This window comes from Hippopotamus amphibius, chromosome 12, assembly GCF_030028045.1.
Source record: "Hippopotamus amphibius kiboko isolate mHipAmp2 chromosome 12, mHipAmp2.hap2, whole genome shotgun sequence".
Classification (NCBI taxonomy): domain Eukaryota; kingdom Metazoa; phylum Chordata; class Mammalia; order Artiodactyla; family Hippopotamidae; genus Hippopotamus; species Hippopotamus amphibius.
This window is the reverse complement of record NC_080197.1, coordinates 55490229-55513981: the sequence shown is the minus strand read 5'-3', so window position 1 is coordinate 55513981 and position 23753 is coordinate 55490229. Positions and strand designations below refer to the sequence as shown.

At 35.8% G+C, this 23753-nt stretch overlaps 1 protein-coding gene across 1 annotated transcript in view; it reads right to left on the bottom strand.

The window, feature by feature from the left end:
- Positions 1-23753, bottom strand: part of OVCH1 (ovochymase 1) — a 71024-nt gene that overhangs the window by 5051 nt on the left and 42220 nt on the right. Inside the window, exons 21-27 of the mRNA XM_057704117.1 lie at positions 20647-20871; positions 17114-17239; positions 15231-15366; positions 14347-14486; positions 9033-9158; positions 5395-5442; positions 4164-4388 (exon numbers count right to left, since the gene is read on the bottom strand). Coding sequence (XP_057560100.1) covers positions 4164-4388; positions 5395-5442; positions 9033-9158; positions 14347-14486; positions 15231-15366; positions 17114-17239; positions 20647-20871 — 1026 coding nt within the window. The remainder of the gene's footprint in view (positions 1-4163; positions 4389-5394; positions 5443-9032; positions 9159-14346; positions 14487-15230; positions 15367-17113; positions 17240-20646; positions 20872-23753) is intronic.

Here is a 23753-nt window from a genome sequence, read left to right as displayed (position 1 = left end):
TAGTGAATGCCAGCTCAGTGCCAACCCTAAATTTGACCATACAAGGGAACTTACTTCTTTTATAATTCTTTACCAACACTGCTCTGAGATTTTGTAATCATTTGAAACTTCTGAAATTTTGATTTCAAACATCCTCATTTCTAAATCACTTCCTGTCTATCCTAATCTATCAGTATTTCACTGCTATAATTGTTTGATCTCGCCATGACCTTCTCACCATGAATCCCATAAACTTTCTATACCCATCACCCTCTAAGAAAGTGAGAGATTTTGCTGTAAGGGGAAGCAGAGAAATGGGGCAACAGCTAACTTTCTTGTCCTATTTTTTTTTGAATTATGGGTAATACTAGAATATATTTGAAATTGATGAGAATGGTAGAAGAGATTGATGATGTCAGAGAAAGGACAACTATAGGAAATTTATGAGAAGTTCTTAACTCTCAAATTTATATCTTAAGCCCAAACTTGAAGAGTTCTACTTCTAGCTCTCCACAGCCAACTCAACCTAGATATATCATGGTATTAAAAATGTAACATGGCCCAAACAGCTCTCCCCACAAATCTATTTCTCCCTGCACTATTTCCCATCTCTGTAAATGCCACCACCTCCAAAACCTCATACCATAAACTTAGGAGCCATCCTTGATCTGCAGATTTAATTCCACATTCAATCCATCAAGATAGCCTATCGGTTCTCTCTCAGATCTGTCCACTTCACTTGCACTCCCTTGTTGTTGCCATCCTCTTTCAAGGCAACATTATCTATCACCTAAAACAGTACTAATAGAACATTCTGCAATGATGGAAAGTTCAGTGTGAGTGCTGTCCAGGATGGTAATCACTCACTACCTGTAGCAGTTGAACACTTGAAGTATGGCTAATACCACATTTCATTTCATCTTAACTAATTTGAATTTGAATAACAGCATGGATTAGACAGTATAGGTCTATACTACCATGATAGCCTCATAGCTGCAGACATAATTCACCCTGTCATTCTAAAATCCACTCCCAACATGGCAGACATAGCAGCCCTCAAATTAGTCCCTTGTCAAAAACCTTTAATGATCTCGCACTGGATTGGAATAAAATCCAAACTCATTACCAAAACCTGAGCTGCACAACTGGGCCAAGCCTCCATCTCCTACAAACTCACCTCACTCCAGTCTGTCCTCACTCAATCTCTAGACACTCTGGCCTCTGACAGTTCCCCAAGCTCTTCCCACATTCAAGGCCATTTTCTCACTTAGTTTTTCATCATATATTTACTAACTGTTAGGTAGTGCTCTACGCATTGGAGATAGAGCAGTGAATAAAAGACTAAGTCCTGCTCTCAGGAAATTTTCATTTGGTGTAGGGAAACAGACTCTAAACAAATAAATATATACGCTGCCAGGTCAAGATAAATGCCGAGAAGGAAAAGTGGAAGAGGGTTATTTAGATCATGTGATAGAGGAGGCCTTAGATTAGGTAACATTTGAACTGATACCTGAATGAACTGAGGAAGTGAAGCTTGAAGTCACCTTGGGGCCAAGCAGCAACATGCTCAGTTAGTCTGAGGAAGAACAAAGAAGCCAGTGTGCCTGGTTTTCTGGGTGAAGGAGAGGGAGAATGGTAGTGGGTAAGGTCAGACAGGTACTAGACACTTTGCACCTGCTATCTCAGCCTTGCCTGTTTCCTTCATTCTTCAGATCTCAAATGCGCCCCTTCAAAGAGGCCTTCTGTGACCATCTTAACTAAAGTAGCTGTCTACCCACTATTATTCCACACTTCTGCTGCAATTTATTTCCTTCAGATTATGTTGACAATCAATAATTATGTGATTAGTATTTATTGTTAAATACTATTACTAGTTTTTTTCTTGTTTATCCTCTGTCTTCCCAAAAGAAGGTGGCAGTGATCATTTCTGAACTGTTTACCCTTGTTTCTTCAAGGTGCCGAACACATTAGAAAATGCTCAGTTATGAATGGATTTAATCTGTACATTTAATACGGTGTTCACTAGTTACTGATGTCTTACCTTCATAGGGTAAGTAGAAGAACGGAGACCAGATGAACCTTAATTTTGCTAAGCCATTTTCATTAAAATATTATAAAAGCGTTGCAATGAAAACAACTTGGAGGCTGTGTACCACTCCACTGACATTTAGAGAAATAATCAAAAACTAGCTAAAAACTGATGAATTCTATTTAGGTGAGCAAAAAGATTTGTTAAGAAAAGACACCTAAGACAATGTAGACGATGCATTTCCACACATGGGCTAGCCCTGCTAACTAGCTGGGAGAGTAGCAATAGGGCTTGATGTTCAACAGTTTAACAATGCTTATAGAAATTACATACTTCATGGAACTAAAAATAAGTAGACAAATTATATGAAATAAAACTAAATAAACCAGCAAACTAATGGTAGTGTCCTCACTTTTATATAGCATTGTATAAGCTAATTATAGAAATATTAGTTGTCTCGTTTGTAATCTTTTGACACCCATGAATTTCTGATTAATCAGGACCTTTAAAGAGGAATAATGTTGTCAGGTTGAGGAATACTAAAGAGTGAGAAAGAGAAAAGCAGCCCTGACATCCAGAAACTGGTCCAACACTCACAGCTGGGCCCTGTTCTCCTGTTGGACATAAACAATCTTGCAGGGCATCAACATCAGACAAGACCCTGAAGCTATGAAGATGAGACAAAAGCAAGGTCATCTGTAACCATCAAAAATACCAAACATTCGAGGATGGAAGATGCCTTAGAGGACTGGGACGGGGAGGGTGGGGGGGAGTCGAGGGAGGGAGGGAATACGGGGATATGAGTATAAAAACAGATGATTGAACTTGGTGTACCCCCAAAAAATAATAAATTAAAAAAAAATCTGAGGTTCTATCCCTCCTGAGGCTTTGGTGTTAAAAAAAACAAAAACAAAAACAAAACCACTGACCTCTCATGGCTAAAATGAGGGCTTCCTGCTTCTTTAGCGATTACAGTTTTCTCCTCCCTCTAGTCAGGGCTCCCTGTGATTGACATACCCAATCATAACATTGCTCCACTTCCTCACCCCCTTCCTCCGAGCAATCTAAAACAAAGTCCACTTCCCTAGACCTTCTCCAAAATTACCCAAACAAAGCCCAAATCCTATCATAGGCTCTTTCTACCACCCTCTTCACACCTCATGGTTTTCCAGGGTATGTGTTTTCCCTCTCCACAATGAGTAATAAATCCAACTTGTTCAACTCCAGGTGTGTTCCAAGGGTCTTTGGTTGAAAGGCATTCAGGAGAGTTAGGGTTGCAGGGTCAGATGCTATAGACACCTCACAGTAATCTTGTGGAGAACTAATAGCTTGATATGTCTTCCGCCTCCATATTCTAATTGCTTTAGAATCCTTGGCAGGAACCAAACTCATTGACAAGAAAAAGTTTAGGTAGCTTTGGAATTTCAAAGTACATTCCTGAACTTATTGGTGTTGTAAATCCTAGAATATCACAGGAATGGTTAAGGTCCCTGGAAAAAGACAGCATCAAGCCTCTCCTCTAGCCCTCTGTGATAGGTGGATTGTAATGGCATCCTGATTGGAAGAACTGGTTGGAGACTGGAGAAGGTGATGCAATACTAAATTACAAAATCTTTGGAAAAGTTGCCTCTGTGAGTCAGTCTCAGAACAGGATATTGCCTGACATCCAAACATGGTAGACACCATGTGATCTATAAATCTCTAAAGATTTTTCAAGTTAATTGCCCTTTGCCTTTTGATAATTTACCCTGGGTCTAAAGAGAGCCACCTTTACTGTGAGGATGAAATCGGAGTAAACAAATTTTCAAAAAGCTACATAAAAATGCAGTTTAGGAAATAGAACCTCCTAAAACATGTGACCTCCCGAGAAAAATAAAATTAGTGTGCTCCCTAATGGTAAAATGAGATAGGAATCACTGGACTAAAATCAAGAAAAGCTGGAATTAAAGGTCAAGATCCAGTGAGTGTGGTCTCATGCTCATCCCACCACATTCACTAACATTCCGGATTCTGATGAAGGAGCTGATGGAAAATCACTGACACCATATAATATTGCTCCCAAGGCAAATGTAGATCATGTTTGCCACATATATGATTATATAAATGCTCATATGAATGCTACTCAACATGGGACATTTAAGAAAGTTCAGTTTACCAAGTAATCTTGATTGCTGATCTGGTCCATCATAAATATTGAAGTAATCCCATTCACAGTTCCAAGATTCTTCTGTTATAAAGTCTTTAATCACTGCCTTCATTTTATTTCCAGACATAGAATAAAAAGTCCAAGTGCAGTTCAGCATGTTAGGATAAATGTTAGGATAATTGGGAGATGTGATCTCAATAGAACTAACTGGAATCAAATCCAATACTGGACATCCTTGAGGCAAAAAGAAAAAAAATGATTTAATACAATAATCAAGGAGCTGAGTTACTACTTCTTGGATCTAGTTTTAATGTCTACAACAAGTCATAAAACTTAAACTGTAGTGTACTTTTATTAAGTTCTATCACTGTTTCTTTGCTTCCATAGTCCCTTATGTATGGTGACTCAGGGTTTAAATGACTTTTGTTTTGAAAAACTGACCCCTCCCAAAATAAGACAAACTAAAGTTCTTTGACTTTAACTCACAAGCTGTGAACCACTGTCACCCATATCTCCATTTCAACATAGTATTATTGTTCATTTTTAGCACATAATCTTCTAAATCCCTGAGTAGATTATGGACTCCTAAAATGCAGCCTACACTTCAAATTACAATCATTTATTTGATAAGGAAATTTGGATTACTCGCTGATAGATGAAACCAGAATATTAAGGTTCACAAGGGCCAAGAAGCTTACTACCCCAAAAAGAGAACTGAGGAATTCAGTGACATTTTGGGTTTACTCTAAATGCTCTAAAATAAATGCCATCCAAAAATTGATCTACTTCCTCAATAATCTTGTCATTTTAGTTTCACTATGCAATGGCCCAGCAAAAAAAAAAAAAAAAAAAGAGAGAGAGAGGTATGTGTACAATCCAAAAGACATGAAATATATGGAAAGAATGTTAAATGAATAATAGAATTAAAATAGTTATGGGAATTCCCATAAACAAAGCAGATGTATTTCTTACTCGTTAATCAGATATGGTGCTACCTTCTTACTCTCTACTTCCTGATCTGCCCCAGGTCTCCACTACCCCGAAGTTTAATACTCAGAAAATTAATACAAGTTCATATGTCACTATATAGCAAATGGAATAAGTACACAACACTTGAAAGGTTTTGATAGCAGCCAGAGTATACTTCTTCCTAAACAGTGTTTAGCAGCAAGGATATTCCTCACTCTTATTTCCATAATATCAGGTAACCAAAGCCAAGCCAACGAAGACAATTCCTTACCTCCTTTATCCTCTTTATCATTAACTTTAATTTTTCCTCTCATGGAATCTAGAATAAGAGAATATTCAAGGTCAATATATCCTATTTAATACTTTATATTTATTCTTTGGTTTAAGTGAAACATTTACATTGTAGATAATTACCAAAAACAGAGTTCAAAGAAGAAAATAAAAAGTCTCCTGTAGTCCCATCCTATAAGTAACCAAGCTTCATATTTTAATGTAAATCCTGCTTTTTCCTAAGCTATAGCATATACATTTTTTTTATTGTATTTCACTTTACATCATTGGAAGTGATGTAAGGTACATTACATACTCCCCCCATCGTGAGTATTTTGCCATACTACTAAATATTGCACATACATTTTAATGGTTTATTCACACAGATATAACAATTTCTACTGATATATTTTAATTTGTAACCTCAAGAATATGAATGATGAGTCAGATCTTTTAACAAATCTCATACATGGGGTAAATCTATTACATTTCTGCTGTTGTTGGGAAAACGTCTGCACTAAAGGTTTTCTATGTTTATCTAAAAACAGAAATTGAACATGTGTACAAAGTTGGCTGAGTTAACGCCTACTCATTCTTTAGCTCTAAGCCAAAGGGATTTCCTTAAACAAAACAGATGTATTTCTTACCCATTTACTAGATAAGGAGCTACCTCCTTACCATCTACTCACTCATCTACCCCAGCTATTGTAGAATGTCATTTCCTTTATTCGAACAAACAATTATTGAGCATCATCTATTTGCTAGGCACGGTTGAACGTTTTGGAGATAACAGTCATGGGCATGCTTGTGGCTGATGTGGAGTGAGCACTGGGGAAAATGGTAGGAGAGGTAGTCACGGAGGTAGCCAAGAGCCAGATCATACAGAATCTTCTAGGTCATTGTAAGAACTTTTACTAAGAGTGAGCTGGGAAAACAATGAGAGGTTATAAGCAGAGGAGTAACATGATCTGAATTATTCATTTTAAAATGATTATTCTGGCTGTTAAGAGTAAAACAAACTAAATGAAGGCTTGTATCAGAATGTTATGGCAAAATTGTTGAGAGGAAGTTGGATTTTAGATCAATTTTGCTGAAGGCCCACAGATTAACTAAATCTGATGAGCGATATGAGAAAAAAAGTCAAGGATGACCAAGATAAGGACTTGAGCAATTAATTAGTAAACTGTAGTTGCCATCTGCTGAGGTGGGGATGATTAGTGGAGGAAGAATTTGGAGACTGGGGTAGGAAATCAAGAGTTGAATTTCGGTCATGTTAAGTTTCAGATGCTTATTAGATAACCAAATGAAGCAGGAGGCAATTGGATATATAGCACTGGAGTTCAGAAAAAGAAGTTGGGTAGAGATATACTTTGGGAGTTATCTGTGTAAAGATGGTATTTAAAACTAGGGATTGGGTGAGATCACTTAAGAGTGACTATAGGTAAAGAAGGAAAGTCAAGGACTGGGTCCTGGGACACCTCAACTTTTAATGGTAGAGAAAATGAGGAGCAACCAGCCAAGAGACTCTACGGAGACCAGTGAAGTAAGAGGATAGCCTAGAAAAAGTGGTTTCCTGGAAGCCATGACAAATGGAATTCCAGAAGGAAGAAGAACTCACCCCTGCTAAATGCAGTTATTAGGACTGAGAAGTGACCACTGGATCTGAACTTGTGGAGGCCACTGATAGCTTTGGCAAGAACACCATCTGGAGGATGGTAAGAAAGAAAGCCTTGGAACTTCCCTGGTGATGCAGTGGTTAAGAATCTGACTGCCAATGCAGGGACATGGATTTGAGCCCTGGTTCGGGAAAATCCCACATGCCACACATGGAGCAACTAAGCCCGTGTGCCACAACTACTGAGCCTGTGCTCTAGAGCCCGTGAGCCACAACTATTGAGCCCTTGTGCTGCAACTATGGAAGCCTCCATGCCTAGAGCCCATGCTCCACAACAAGAAAAGCCATGGCAATGAGAAGCCTGTACACCACAAGGAAGAGTAGCCCCCGCTCGCTACAACCAGAGAAAGCCCGTGCATAGCAATGAAGCCAAAAATTTAAAAAAATTTTTTAATTAATTAAAAAAAAAGAAAGCTTTATGGGAATGGATTCAAGAAAAAATGAATGTGTAAAAGGGAAGACAGTGAGTAGAAATACATTTCAAGGTGCTTTGCTATAAGAGAACAAAGAAATTAAAGTCTTCCTAGAATTCCATGCCCATCCTTTACCAAACTAAGATTCCACCTTCAAAACTTAACACAGTTGTTTTTTCACTCTATATTTTTCCATGAGATTATTTGATTAGTTGACTGAAAGAAAAATGCACAATGTAAGACCTTTGAATTTGTTTCACTCAGGGTCTTACTGAGGACTCTGAGACATGAGCCAACCACTCAGTAGCTCTGAGGTTCAGAAGAGGTAGGGGAGAAGCCAGTTTAAATGGGATTTTGGCGAGGGAATATGTGCAGTCAAGCCGACGACTTGATAAAAGATTATTGCTAGCCACAGAGAGCAGAGATCACAAGTTAATGATTTAGTGCTTTTCTATGTACAGGAAAATGCAAAATCTGGGTTCATTAAAATTCTTCCTGAGATATACAGCTAACTGTGAAAGGGGCCTGCTTGTCCAAAGCACAGAGTGTCCTGTTATCCCTGTTATCACCTTAATTTTCTCTATCTAAAGCACAGCGTGCACTGCCTGTCAGCAACTGCAGCAGGTTAAACCTGGCAGAACTAGGTGACGAGCAATACTGTCTGTCCTTCTCTGTGTACAGACTATTGACTGTCTTCCCCAATAGACTGTAAACTCTTCTAGGGCAGGAACTGTCTTGTTCAGTGCTAAATCTTCAGTGCTTTACACATGGCCTGGCAGAAGTTTAAAACCATTTGTTGATTGTCTAATAGTCTGAACTTGATGCAAGTCTTCTTAATTTTCTCCATCCAACATTTTGCACATTACCAGACTAAAAAAGTAAAATATTTTTTGCAGAAACACCTCTCCAATTGTATTCCAATTAACATTTTTAATGAGTATAAATTGAATAATCTTAAGGACTAGAGCAATTCGAATAACTATTCAGAATTAAGCACAATTGCAAATGCTTTCTCCATGATACCTAATTTCCATGATTTGCAATAGTTCTCAATATTCATAATGCTATCAGTGCCTTCACCCAAACTATAGGAACATTGGGTAAAGCATATTTTTCAATAATCTGGTTATTATATATATATATATATATGACCTATCCACCAAACAAGTTTAAAAAAAGAGAATCAATTACTCTCAATATTAGTACATTAAGGAAACTGATTTTAAAATAGAAAAATTACTTGAAACTTTTAGGCTAGGAAATAAAAATTTCCTACTGCATTGTTATAATACTCCAAGTATACAGAAAACTAGACAAAATTATTAGGTGTGTAAGAAAAAATGAAAAATCTGATCAATACTATGCTTTATGGAGGTTTAGCTTGAGACTTCCACAGATTACAGAAGTCACACCTTTAATATTGTCTTTTTCTTCTCCCCTAAAGCTGACAAATGAAATAAACAATTAAAATCTGTTTTTTATTTAATAACATTTTCTAATAAAGCAAAATTTAAAAAATACACATAAATTGAAAAAAAGTAATAGACTTACCAGAAATGTGAAAAGAATATCTCAGAGAAAATTCTTCTATGGCCAAGCTGACATTGTATGTGAAAATCAACATCATAAGAGGACCACGAGATTTTAATGAAGGTGAATCTCCTTCACAGAGTTTTCCTAGCCAAAAAAAAAAAAAAAAAAAAATTCTTAGTGCTCATTAAGGCAAAGATTATTGGGCAAAGTAAAAGGAAAAAAAGTCCTAATTTTAATAAAAATTTATATTGTATCTATTACCAAAAATATAAAAATGGAAAATTAAGCAAAATAAAACCCAATTAGAATAGAGAGATGTTCCAGATTCCTAAGTATAAGCAGTTCTAAGGAAGTGTTTCCAAACCAACCAGGACACTGTAGCCAGTTCTTTTAATGTCTGAAATACTTAGTTCTTTTTAAAGCCATATAACATAAAAGAAGATAACATGGTCTAGCTAGATCATCAGGGAAGTAAAAAAATATTTTTGTCACCAAACCAAAATAGCCATATATAAGGGAGTATATTTGACCTTCATTTATCTACAGCACAGCCAAATGATTAAGAGGCAAGGTACAGTAACCGGCATGAAAGTCAAAAGCACTAGCCGGTCTAAATGAAATTTTTTAGGCAATAGTTCTTAGAGACCTACTGTGAGGCCTCTCATTACCTCTCATCACTCAACCTCCCATTACTGCTGGATTTCTAAAGCATCCTTCAGAAGATGATGGAGACTGATCTTCACTGATGGTTCCCTCTCTTGTAAGGCTGACTGCAATAGCCAGACTGCTGTCATAAAGTTTTCTGTAACTGCTACCCTAAGAATCTAGTTCAACTTCTGAAACAAAACATTTTTCTTTCATCTTTTGCTTTTTATAGTTTTCCTTAAGATCAGAATGTTTAATCATTCACTGGAGAAAATTTGGAGAATTTAAAAAATAATTACTTATAATCTTGCGATCTAGAAATATCCACTTAAACATAATGGTCTGTTTCCCCTTAGACATTTACTTTAGTCATATATAGCAGTTTTCAAAAAATTTAAAATATACTGTAATTTATTCATTCCAATATTTTCACTTAATATTACATGTAGGATTTTCTTGTTTTCTAAGAAAAGTTAGGTGAAAATATTTTATTTAGTGGTGGCATAACATTTTAGCCCATGGATTTACTGTACTTTTCTTAACCCATTTCCTATTTAGATCCTTTTTTTTTTTTTTGGCCATTTATCATAAATAACATTAGCTGAATGAATACCTTGCACATAAATGTAAAGTATATTTTTTATAAGTATGGATAAAAATAGAAACACTGAATAAACAGTTATAGATTTATACCTTTTGAAAAACATTTCTATATCTTCCTCCACAAAGCATACCTAAACAACAATATGAAAATGTCTGCTACACTACATTTTATTTACTAAGTGTAATCACTCTTCAAATCTTTTTTGTCAGTAAAGTAGGTAATTTTTTTTTCATTTCTGTTTTAAAAAGCCTAAGAATTTTTTCTCACGTGTATTTATTTGTCTCTGAATTGCTCAAATCACTTGCTCATTTTTATATTAAGGTATATCTAGGAAAACAGTAATTCTGAATTGTGTTTTAAAATTAATTGGTTACTCTTATTTATTGTACTATTTAAAAATTGTTTTATGGGACTTCCCTGGTGGCGCGGTTGTTAAGAATCCAACTGCCAATGCAGGGGACATTAGTTCAATCCCTGGTCCAGGAAGATCCCACATGCCATGGAGCAACTATGCCCGTGTGCCACAACTACTGAGCCCATGAGCCACAACTACTGAGCCTGTGTGCTACAACTACTGAAGCCTGCACACCTAGAGCCCATGCTCCACAACAAGAGAAGCCTGCGCACCACAATGAAGAGTAGCCCCTGCTCATCGCAGCTAGAGAAAGCCTGCACACAGCAACAAAGACCCAACACAGCCAATAAATAAATTAAATAAATAAACACATAAATACATTTTTTATTGTTTTATAATTAGGAATCCTCTTAATTCTAGAAGAATATATCTGTGATTTACAATTGTTGAGTCAGGGATAATTATAAGGTTGATGATTCCAATCTGCTTCCCATGACAAACGATTTCTAAGTTTAACTGATCATACACCGTGTTTTCTGAAACAAACATTCTAACAGAGGTAGTTTGCTATAACACACCTAATTTCAACTCAACAATTCTAGAACTATTAAGCTTTTCACTGTTATAGGAAAACTGCCCTTTTATTTTAGTAAACAGATGGCCAGAGAATCAACTTCATTGTGACAGAGACAAAATAAGGAGAGATTGAATTTAGGTTGTATAGTAACTGATAGATAACCTTCCTTATCTATGAAAGAGGTCAAGGATTAATTCAGTGCTCTTTGTTTTCAAAATCATTTGGGTCAATAGTTTGTAATTCTTTTGGAAAATGAACAAAAGACTCAAAACTTTGGGAAGTCTGGTTTTAACCTGTAATTTATTCAAGGCTGAGTCAAAGATATTTGGGCCTGTAAATATACTTTTTACAGATTTGGGCTTTTCTAATACTGATTTGAAAGCATTCCTCATATTAATTACCTTAAACCTTTCTCAGAGCTTTTGAAAATCCACAATTTGCTATTTGATTTTTAATATTGTTTCTGTTAAAGAAAAGTTTGTAGTTCTATAGGAATTTTTTGATAATTTCCTATTGTCTTCAATTGCTTTTACATGGGAAGGTCCTTCTCCATCCATAACTAAGATAATTGCTTATTTTTTAAACGTTTAATCTCTTAAGAAAAGTGCTTAACTCTTTAATCAACTGTTCGATAAGGTGATGGAGAATATAATTTATATTTTCCTCCCTGATTTGTAATGCCAAATTTATAACATATAAATGCCTTATAGTTTCTCAGACCCCTTCTGGTCTATTTATTTCTACTCACGTGTGTCTCTTCTTGTACCAGTACTACTCTGTTTTAATTATCATTACTTTAAAGTATGTTTTAATACCGGCAATTCACCTCATCAACTGGACATTTTTCCCCAAAAACATTTTCAGCTAGTTCTATTTATTTTAAAGGTAAACTTTAGAGTTATGATCAATTTCCACCTCACTCTCTGAAACCAATTCCCATTGGGATTTTCTTGGATTTTGCCATATTTGTAAATTAATTTGGGGTGAATTAATGTTAATTTTGTCTTCCAGTTTTAGAACATGGTACTATTCTCTACTCAGATCTGTGTGTGTGTGTGTGTGTGTGTGTGTGTGTAAATTTCACATTTGCACAATAAAACACATTTCATTTTAAGGTTATTCCTAGTTACATGGTTTTTCTTGCTAATTATAACTGAAGTGATTTTTCCATTATATCTTTTAACTAATTTTTACTGGAATGGTTTTAAGGATATGATTGTTGTATCATTAATTTATATTTATTTTTCCTAATTTGACCTAGTTTTAAGGCAGATAATACATTTTCAATGTTAAACTATTCGTGCATTCTTGGGATATAGTGTAGTTGCTTATGTTAAAAATATTCATTCAATAACCTATTGACCTCAAAAATCAAGTTAACCCCTAGAGGCTATGAGTCTTATTTGCAAAAACTGAAATAGAGTCATAAAACTTTTTGTGGAAGAAGATAGGAAATAGTGCATATGTTTTATGAACTAATTCTAAGCGAAGAACAAATTATAAGAACAACAGATATATAGTTCATTAATGTTATAAATTATAACTGATATAGCTAATGTGTTCTTTACCCTTTTTATTTCTTTGCTCTTCTAAACTTTGAGTTCTCTGACACCCCACTGATGGAGAGGCAATAGGGAAACAACAGTCTAATCTTTTCTTCTAAGCAGCAAAATTTTAAGAATACTAATTAAAATGTATAATTCTAATTCAAACACAGCAGAAGCTTGTTTTCTTTTATATTGATTAACATGCATTCTCTCATTTAATTCTCAAAGTAATGTCAAGTAACAGGTATTCTGTAAGGCAAGAAAGCAAGAAGCATAGATAAGTTCCAAGGATACTGGGCCTAGATGCTCCACTCTCCCCACAGGAAGCTAAGCCCTTACTGTTGACTTGGGAACTAGCAAAGCTCCACGTTTACTAACATTCCCTTAAGTAGAAACACAAAGACTGTTAATGTACCTACTTCTGGGATGGTAATGTAGGCCCAAAGAATAAAAGGACAGTGGTTTAGCAATTGGCTATTTTATCAACTCTGATAGGACTCTACCTATGTGGAGAGTGACATTGGCATCTGAGTCCTTTCTAAAAAGTCAAAGGCCAGCAAAATGCTATACATCCTGTCCCTCTGGGAGTCACCTTGTTACCTTAGGCATCTGCATCTCTGACGTAAGCATATTGGGAACTTGTAATGCTCATGTGTATGTGTGTGCTAGTGATGGTGGGGTGTCTCTTCTTTTAAATCACTCAAAAAGTCACAGGTAGATTACCTTCCTGTCACAAATGAGGACAGTGACACTTGGAAAGCTTCAGGAACATTCCCAAAGTCACTGAATTACTATGTGGTAGAACTAAGATCTACTGGACCCAGGACCAGCAGACTCTAGAACTCTAGGGTGCTACATCCGGGTATATTGGGTAACGTCGGTCAGTCAGCCCAAACCCCTGTTTCCATTTCCCTTTTCTCTAGTCATCTCCTAGTCAGGTGTGGCTATGTGACAAATCTGGCCAAAGTGACTTAAATCTGCTACAGGATTCCTGGAAATGTATTTGCTTTCTCCGTGGTGATAATCCTTCCCTGTGCCCCTTCTTCCTTTTTCTTCCAGTGTAATGATGACAACTGAAATAGCCATTATGGAACCACTGGAAAAAGGCCAAGAGAATCACAGTAATGCCAGTCTTCACAAAGTTGAACTGTTGGGCTGGTGGTGTATCTGCATCCCTCTGGATTTCTCTTCTTTTCAGAATAATAAATTTAAGTCACTGTAATCAGGTTTTCGGTTACTATCTAATTGATAAACCCATTTAATGCCCTTCCTGTGAATATTATTTTCCCTGATGAATATTATACTCTCAATTTTCTTGTGTTACATTTGTCTAAGACTGTTCATCCTTTATTTTTAGTATTTCTGGGCAAGTGTAATCTAGGTATGACCCAAGTAAACAGCATGCAGTTGGATTTCGTTTTTAAGTCAATCAGAGAGTGTTAGGTTAATTTCAATTACAATAAAAATAGTAATAATAAGGCTATTTCAATATCACATAAGAAGAGACTAATTTATGTCATCTGTAATTCACACACAATATAAAAGCATCTAAGAATATTTTGTAGAAGAAAATCAAGCACAGTTCTTCACGGGAAATTAGTTACCTATTAATTTTTTGCCTGATCCAAATCCTTCATAAACCCACAGGTGACCCTGACAGTCCAAGGGCATTAGTTGCATCTGGAAGTTGATAATATCAAGGCGAATGATGTGATTTAAAGGAGCTAATAACCTCCAATGGCAGCTGTAGCACAGATGAAAGAAAGTCAGAAATGCTTTCTAAACAGCATATATTGTTATTTACTTTGTTCAGAATTTAATGCATCACCCAGTGAGTCATTGTCATTGACTCTACCTGCTTCTTTTGTGCTTAGATGAAAGAAAGATTTAAATTAAAACAATTAAAAATATGCTCTCATACTGAATTTGTCAAAAGTTTACCCATTACGGTGAATGGGTGGTCAATCACTTGTATTTTATAAATTCTGACTGGCAACCTGTAAGAGTTAAAGAAATATTCTTGTCTGAATTTGCCCCAAACTTCCCCAAATCATGTAAATTTACTTAGGATTGATACTACATGAATCTTCATTTTTTTGTTTCTCATTTTAAATTTATTCTAATGTTTATTTCAAGGAAGGCTCTCTTTCCACTGTGGCATTTTAAGAACATTTATTGAGTACCTACTATATGCAAGAAGGTTTTACGTACATTATTTCAATCTCCAAAACTCTTTGATAGAGATCTGACTTTCCACTTTACCTAACAGTCTCTTTTGTTAGGAAAGTACAATTTATCAACAGTATTTATTGATGTAATCTTATATTCAGTTTTCATATATTGAAGGCCTCAAATCACGGATTATCTCCACGTCTATTCTTTATGGGAAGGAAGTGGAAAATAATGCCTTAAGCAAATACCAAATGTCACTGCTTGTCAAGTGACCATCCATCAGCTTCTTTCATCGTAGCAAACATTCCTTCCTCACCTCATAGTGGTTCTGTGAAGATATCTTGGCATTTGTATGATTCCCGTTGGTTTGGTCAGGATAGTATCGTCACAGGTGGTTGCATGCTTTTGGTTTGAACTCTGAAGAAACTGGGTAGTTTTACTGCCCTTTGGGCCTAGAAATAAAGAAGAAAAGGGAATGAGGTAAAAGTAGTTTTTAAGAGGCTTGTTATATGCCTTTTCAGATCAGAGCTGTCAGCTTTCCTCCTTAATTGTTTTAGAAAAAAGTTAAAAGGAGGTGGTTAGTTTCACTAAAAATTTTCTATCTGAAACATTCAAAAGATACAGAAAACCATCACTTCTCTCAAATTATCTTTGGCACAGCCTAGGATCTATGGCAGATAATGTGTGATAACTATAGAAAATGCAGGTTTCTTGCATAAGTCCATCTAAAAATAATATTCTTTTTAAAAAAAATTTTTATTGAAATGTAATTGATTTACAATGTGTTAATTTCTGGTGTACAGCAAAGTGAATCAGTTATATATATTATATTAATGTTTAATATGCTATAATATTATATATTATATAATTTGTTTATATTTATATTATAATATATTATATTATATATAACATATATAAATATATAATATATGTAATGTACACTTAATTAACTAATAGATAATATATTATATATTAATATTATATATTTATTTATATATAATATATTAGTTATTAATAATATATAATATGTTAATATGAGTACATATTATTCATATATGAATATATATGAATTAATATATTTATATAGAATATATAGTATATTATGTTATGTTAAATACATATTATATATAATATACAATAATTATATATTGTATATAACATTATAATTAATATATAAGTAATAAATATATAATATATATAATATATATTATACACACACACATATATTCTTTTCCACTATGTTTTATTACAGGATATTGAATATAGTTCCCTGTGCTATACTGTAGGACTGTGTTATCTGGCTTGTATATAGTGGTTTGTATCTGCTAATCCCTAACTCCTAATTTACCCTCCTCCACCCCCTCTCCCCTTTGGCAACCACAAGTTTGTTTTCTATGTCTGTGAGTCTGTTTTGGTTTTGTAAATAATTTCATTTGTATCATATTTTAGATTCCACATATAAGTGATTTATCATATGATATTTGTTAAAAGCAATATTCATAATATAGCTCTTTAGGAAAAAAATTTCATATGATATACAGCTTTTCTTTATTACTCACTTAACTTTTTTCCAAATATATCTCTGCAATGCTTTTCAGTGCCAAAGAGAGAAACTAGCTTTTGGTTACCTATGATCATCAAGAGTCACAAACCTCACTAATTACATGTTTGAAAATGCAGTCTGATAACTGTGAATCGCATGAATTTACATTTATAATGCTAGCATCTACTATTTGTTTAGTTTGTTTCCAAAACTCATTCTAAACTTTTATTATTATAATGCCACTATAAAGAAAACTCTAATACAGAGATAATAAATTGCCCAGAGCTAGTTAGCCAGCTAAGATTTAAACTCAAATCTTTAAATCCGCAATAATTATGGCTACAGAAAAGGATCAGTGTGGTGTAAAATCACAGTCACAATAAAAAGTGTTATCTTGCAATCAATATATCTTAGCCCTGTCCAGAAATCACAATCCTGAATGATTTACAAATCAATCAACTTATTCACTGAGTAGTTTTTCTTCTTGGACCAGACCAATCTCAGATCACATAAACAGATTTTCCCTTCACACATAAACTCATTCCCCTCCAGAAACATAATTTGTCTTAGTAAACAATGTGTAAGTTTTGAAATATTCCTAAAGAGAAAAACATTGATTTTTTAACTTTATAAGTTTACTAGATGACCAGACATACCTTGGACTCTAAAGACAATATAACTTATGCCAAAAGCACCCTGCACACGGGAATGAAATGTCACCCTCACCAGTGGTCCAGAGCTCATGAAAATCATTGGGTAAAGTTTTCTTCCACATAATTCACCTAGGTTAGAAAAAATGAAATTTGATAAAAAACAAGAACATTTGCTTTTTAACAGTTTCCCTAATTTAGGCATAGCAATTACTTAAACTCCACTCTCTCCAGAAGTCAAATGACTCACCCAAAGTCACAGACTGGTGGGTGGGGAGTCAGGATTGGAACCCAGTTCAAAACTTCAATACCTATTACAGTCGACTATGTCATGCTGCTCCCTTGAAGGACAATAGGTAGCAAATTATTTTATCTGTAAAATAAGGCTGATATGCCATTTTTCTCCTAGAAAAGTAACCTTTTTATTAAAAATATATCACTGTGAAAATCCATGATGGAAAATTTTTCTACCTGAAAACTTATTATTTCCCTACAGCCAGTCTTCTTTTGATTGCTTTACTTTGAGAACCTACATCAAAGATATAACGTAAAATTATAACCATAATTCTGAGATAATTCAGAGGGCTGATTAAGAAGGTATAGAAAGAAGTCTTGACTTTCTTAGAATCAAGGCCACCTACTATTAAGAAAAATTCAGTAATACTCGGTAACATTTATTTAAACATTACCTGCTCAGAAAGACTTTTGCTAGTTATACTGCATACAACTCTATGGCACCTGTATCCCAGATGTGTCTTCTCTCCCTTCCCACCTCATTTTCCCCCGGCCCTTCTGTCTAACATATTATATATGTTATTGTATTACGTGTATTACGTGTCCTCTGCCCACTAGAACATAAGGTTGGTAAGGGCAGGGATTTTTTTTTTTGTCCATTTTGTTCATTACTGGATGCCCACAGCTGAGAAGGGTCAATCCCTTGCCCACAGTAGGTGTTCCACATATATTTGTAGGGAGGAGGGAAGGGAGAAGATTATATACAAGAAGGAAGAAACATTAGTTGGCATAACATCTTAGGGTAAATGATGTTGAAATACTATTTGAAGAATGAGCAAATATTTAGTTATAGCAAGTAGAGATGAATGCATCTCTTGAATGGTTTCTGGCTCCTGCAGAGAAAAACATAGCATTTTCCAGTGTACAAGAATACTATTTGACTTGAGTAAAAGCGACTATTTCTGTCATAGTCCTACAGTTCCACTAGCTATCATCTGAAGGACACAACAATCCCACGAGTTTCAAGCTGACAATTTCAAATCAAAGAAATGCTAGGTTGAAAAATTATATGAGTCCCCCAAGTAATCTGCAAGAAAGTCAAGCATGGTTTTTAGCAGGTACCAATGATAAAGGCAAGTCTTCCCAGAAATCACTTCTTTATGTAAGAGAATCTGATATATGATAAGGAGAGCTATAAGAGAGAAAATAATTCTTTTAAAAAAGGAAACGGTCATAAGGCCATTTTACCATAAGAGAAAAAAATACTTCAGCTTTTTTTTTTAATTAAAAAATTTCTGACCTCAGATTGGGAAATTAATTTTTAAAAATAAAAGCAATGAGCTAAATCAAAGATCGAAGATACATATGACTATATTTAAACCAATAAATTTTAAAATATTTGCATCAACATATAAATACACAAAATTTAAAGGCAAATGACAACCTTATGAATAAGTACTTGTAACTTATGACAAAAGGAAAATTATTATATATAGCTCTTATAAACCAAGAGAAGGGTCACTAAGAAGTACAGAGGCAGGACTGATGCAGTTCCCGTCCATCACGTAGGCCTCATTAAAGAGGTATATTCTACATGGAGAAAAGGGAACCCTTGTACACTGTTGGTGGGAATGTAAATTGGTACAGCCATTGTGGAAAATAGTATGGCAGTTTCTTAAAAAGCTAAAAATAGAACTACCACATGGCCCAGCAATTCCACTCCTGGGTATATATCTGAAAAAAATCAAAAACATCAGTTCAAAAAGATACGTGTACCCCAATGTTCATAGCAGCATTATTTACACTTGCCAAGATACTGAAGCAACCTAAGCGTCCATTAACAGATGAATGGATAAAGAAGATGATACACACACACACACACACACACACACACACACAATGGAATACTACTCAGCCATAAAAAGGAATAAAATTTTGCCATTTGCAGCAACATGGATGGACTTGGAGGGCATTATGCTAAGTGAAATAAGTCAGACAGAGAAAGACAAGTATGGTATCACTTGTATGTGGAATCTAAAAAAGACAACAACTAGTGAATACAACAAAAAGAAGCAGACTCATGGATATAGAGAACAAATTAGTGGTTGCCAGTGGGGAGGGTGTCAAGATAGAGGTGGGCAAGTGGGGAGGCACAAACTGTTGGGTGTAAGACAGGCTCCAAGATGTGTGGTTCAACCCGAGAAATATGGCCAATACTCTGTAATACCTGTAAGTGGAAAGTAACCTTTAAAATTGTATTTAGAAAGTCAGATTAAAAAAAAAAAAGAAGGCACATTCTAGTTAAGACTTTGACTAGATGGATGAGGAAGAGCTCTTTGAAGAGCTGGGAGAGGTAGATGGACACAGGCCCTGAGGGAAGAGCGTGAGGGGCTAAGGAAGAGGGAGGTGAAAGGTCATGCTAGGGAGTCTGGATTTCACTGCAGCTGCAAGGAGACCTCGAGCCATTTTAATCAGGGTGGATGGGAGAGCTGATCTGATCATAGGGGAAAAACGTGCAAAGTGGATAGGTCAGTTAATAGTTTTCTGTGCAGTCTAAATGAGATAGAAATACCTTAAGAAAGATCCGTTAAATAAATGTTTGTGCCTTCTAAGTCAATAATTCAATCTCTCAGAATTTATCCTAAGAAAACAATCTCAACCTCAAAGCAATTCCCTGGCCTCCATGTACTCCTGAACCAAGCCCGTGCACTTGTGTGTGAACCACACACACTCACAGTAACATACACACACTTGTCTTTCCAGATGTCCACGTCAAACAAATTATTTCCAACACCTTTCCCACCTCCCCCTTTACTGAGAGCCAAAAAGCCTGTATCACAATACAAACAGAAGGTGGCAAGTTTGTTTGTTGAACAAAAACAGGTTTGCCTGTACAGGAGATGAAATGAGAGTTGGCATGTTATTAGCAAATCTTTTTAATTTTACCATTTTTAAAGCCTTTAATGCACTTTGCTTTCTTTTAAAATTCAACACCCTACCTCCTGCATGATTTTTAATTATCTTAACTCCTCCTCTGTCATACACACATTTCTGGCATCCTGGCACGGCTCTGCTGTGTTTGAGAGAGCTGGGTTCTCTCAACTTTTTTTTTCTGAATACACATACATACAAACACATCCACTCAACCTTTAGTATACCATGCTAAATGTAGCTAGAAAAAAAGGCATGCCTACTACAAGAATCAACATTCCAACATTATTACCAAGTCAAACTCTCCCTTTGATTATAAGCCTCCTACACAGAAAAGGCTCCCAGCACAACATATAAATGCCCCTAAGGCTTACCTGACATCCTTCTCTCACTGTGGTTTTCTTCATAAATAGTCAGAACTGAATCTTGACACATAGGAGACCCAGGGAGTGACAGATACTCAACCGTAAATTTTGCCATGCTGTTTGGTGAAACTCTGAGCACCCAGGAACATTCCAGTTTTCCTCTATAATCCAGTGGATATCTTGGAGAGGAAAAAAAGCCTCTGGGCTCTTCCAGCTCCACTTCAGAGTAACAGCCTATGATGCAGAACACACGGATACCAGGGACCAATATAAATAAGACAAAGAACAATGAGATTCTATCATAAACTTGAATAATTTAGGTTTGCAAGAAGAAAAAACAATTATCATCAGTTACAAGTTCTTGGGTAGAATGATCATCCCATTTAATGTGCCCTATTTTTGTGAAATGAGATTGTAGAAGTGGAATTTAATAATTACTTAAAATGACTTAACTGAATTTTTAAAATTTCTTAGAAAATGCACAGTGGACTGCTTTGCATTCTCTAATCCCAGCCTGTTTTCACTTTGTTTTTCGTTCTTTGAGATGCAGCTGAAGATCTTTTCCTAAAAGCTTCATTGATTTCATTGAGCACTTATCTTGCTGGGACAAATGATTACATTCATGGAGTTTGTGACTGAGGTCAAGAAAAGGAGAATTTGCTGAATACACTTGAATGTCTCTCGCATCTTCAACTTGTTCTTAAGTTTAAGGGTGCCTTTGGACCTTGCAGGATACCTGCAGAGCTTCAGATGCCAGGAGTTCTCTGGTCCCCTGACCCTGCCATCGGCTTCTTCTCTTTCAGGTGACATCCTTGGCTCTTCTTTCTTCCCCTATGTCTATTCCCTTGACAACAACCTTTTGAGCAATTACAATTGAAATACTCTGTATTCAAATGAACACATTTCAATGGATGAGTATTAGTTAATTACTACATACGTTATTATACATGCTCTGGCACTGAGAAATTAACACTCTAACGGAGGAGACACATCGGTAAATATACTTCTATGACCTGTAGAGATGAAGACTGGCGGAGAGGAAATGAAATGCTTTAAGAATTCAGGATTCTATTCAGTTGCTTAGTCCTCTGTTACTTCTGTTATTTTTTTCTTTTTGTTATTTTTTCTCTTCCTTTATACGGCTATTATGATCTAACAGATATTTATTAGGTCAACGTTGATGTTATAGTCACCTAGCTGATTTCCCAGTCTCTAATCTTCCCTCACCACGCCCTCCAATCTAGGAATAGTGTATGAAACAGAAGAATTAAGTTCTTCCTCTCTCAAAGCAACTAAAGTAGTGTGGCTTGCAAGGTCTTTCAGTCTGGCCCCAACATGTCTTTCCAATCTTTTTTCCTCTATACATGAATCCTCCACTACAAATCTTTCTGGAAAAGGAACTGAATCACATAAAGTCATGAATTCCCAACCACTCACTATTTTTTGTAAATGGGGTAACAATTTCAAAAAAAAACATTGCTCAGTTTCATTCATTCGCTGTGTGTAAAGCAAGTGGTGGAAGTGGGTGGGTGTTATATATGGCAGAATCCTAACACTTTTTCTCAGAATATTCATAGGAGTAAAACAAAACAATACCCTTCTATATGTAAAACTTTCAAAATTATTTGGCATGCATAAGTATTTCTGAACACATACAAATGAGAAATATCTTCTCTACATTTTAAAAACGTTCATTCTCCAAGACAGATCAAAGAATGCCTTTGGTGGTCACTACACCATGACACTTACTGACCCACATCATGCGTCACACCATCCTTATTCTAAGTGCTTAACGTGCATTAACTCACTTTGAGACACACTGAAATTGTTCAGTTAACTCAAACCATCAAAACCGTTAGGTTTTATGTTCTTAATCCTAAATCTGCTCTCCATCTCAACCCCAATCCCAGATTTAATTTTAATCTAAATATGACTCATTGACCCTTGTTTTGACTCCTGACTCTTGTGTTGTCAGAACACGCCACCCGTAACTGGTCCCTGAGTTACTCTACTTCATTCCTGGAAGATTTAAGCAGTCATTTTCTCCAATACTATTTGTACCATATATCCTGCTACTTTCAATAGCCACATAGATGATGATTCCAGCACTGAAGCTTCTCAACTTAACTTTCCTCCAGTGATCTTGACCTTCACCTGACCTCATTCCCTCATCCTAATGGTCAGCCCCTAGAGACCTGGTCACTAGCAAGAACGCCAAGCCTTGCATAAACTCAGTTTCAAGAACCACCATCTCCAACCACAACCTTTCATTTTTCAGCTTACACCAACACTCCTTCACCTTTTGAGACTTGTAATTCATCTATCCCACCACCTTTTCTTGTTCCTTAACTTATCATTCATCCTTGCTTCACTCTTTTCCTAGCTTAAATTCCAACCATCTATCATTTTGATCCCTTCCTCACACATACTCTCAATTCCCTTATACTCTTGGATACTTGGAAAAACCCACTGTGACTGAACCTACTCTCCACCTGTGCTGCGTCTATGTGGTATGCCTCAGCATCTCCAGAGGAAAACCGTGCAAGCAAAGTAACTGATTCGTCTCTCTCTAAATTTATGATCATTAATCTCAGAGGCTTTTATGCTGTCAAACAATTCTACTATATTTTCTGGTCCATGCACTTGGTCACTTTTTTTTGAGAACTATTTAATACTTTCTCCTTTTTCTCTCAAAACCGTTAAATTCTCTTCCATAACCCTCTGTCACAACCGTGTTTCATGTGCTGAGAAAATATAAGCAATTAGAAGAGAATTGCCAGAAAATCCCATTCCCACAAGTACCTACACAACAGCATCAGTGCCCTAAATATTCTGCTTTGCATCTGCCAACTATGGATAAACTGCACTTTGCTCCTATCCAAGACCAACCCTTCCACCTGGACACTAGATCTCATCCACTTTCTTCTACTGAAGGTCATCACTCTAGCAAGTCTCCCCCTTCTCTCTTGCATTCTCCTCAATTTTCCTCCAACTCTTCCTAGTTCTCTATAGGGCTTCAGTGTATGTGGGAGTGGATGGGGCAGACATTGGTGAAAAGGGAAAGACCCTGACCACTTGGAAACCAAGAATGATGGTATCATGGAACTTTTATCTTC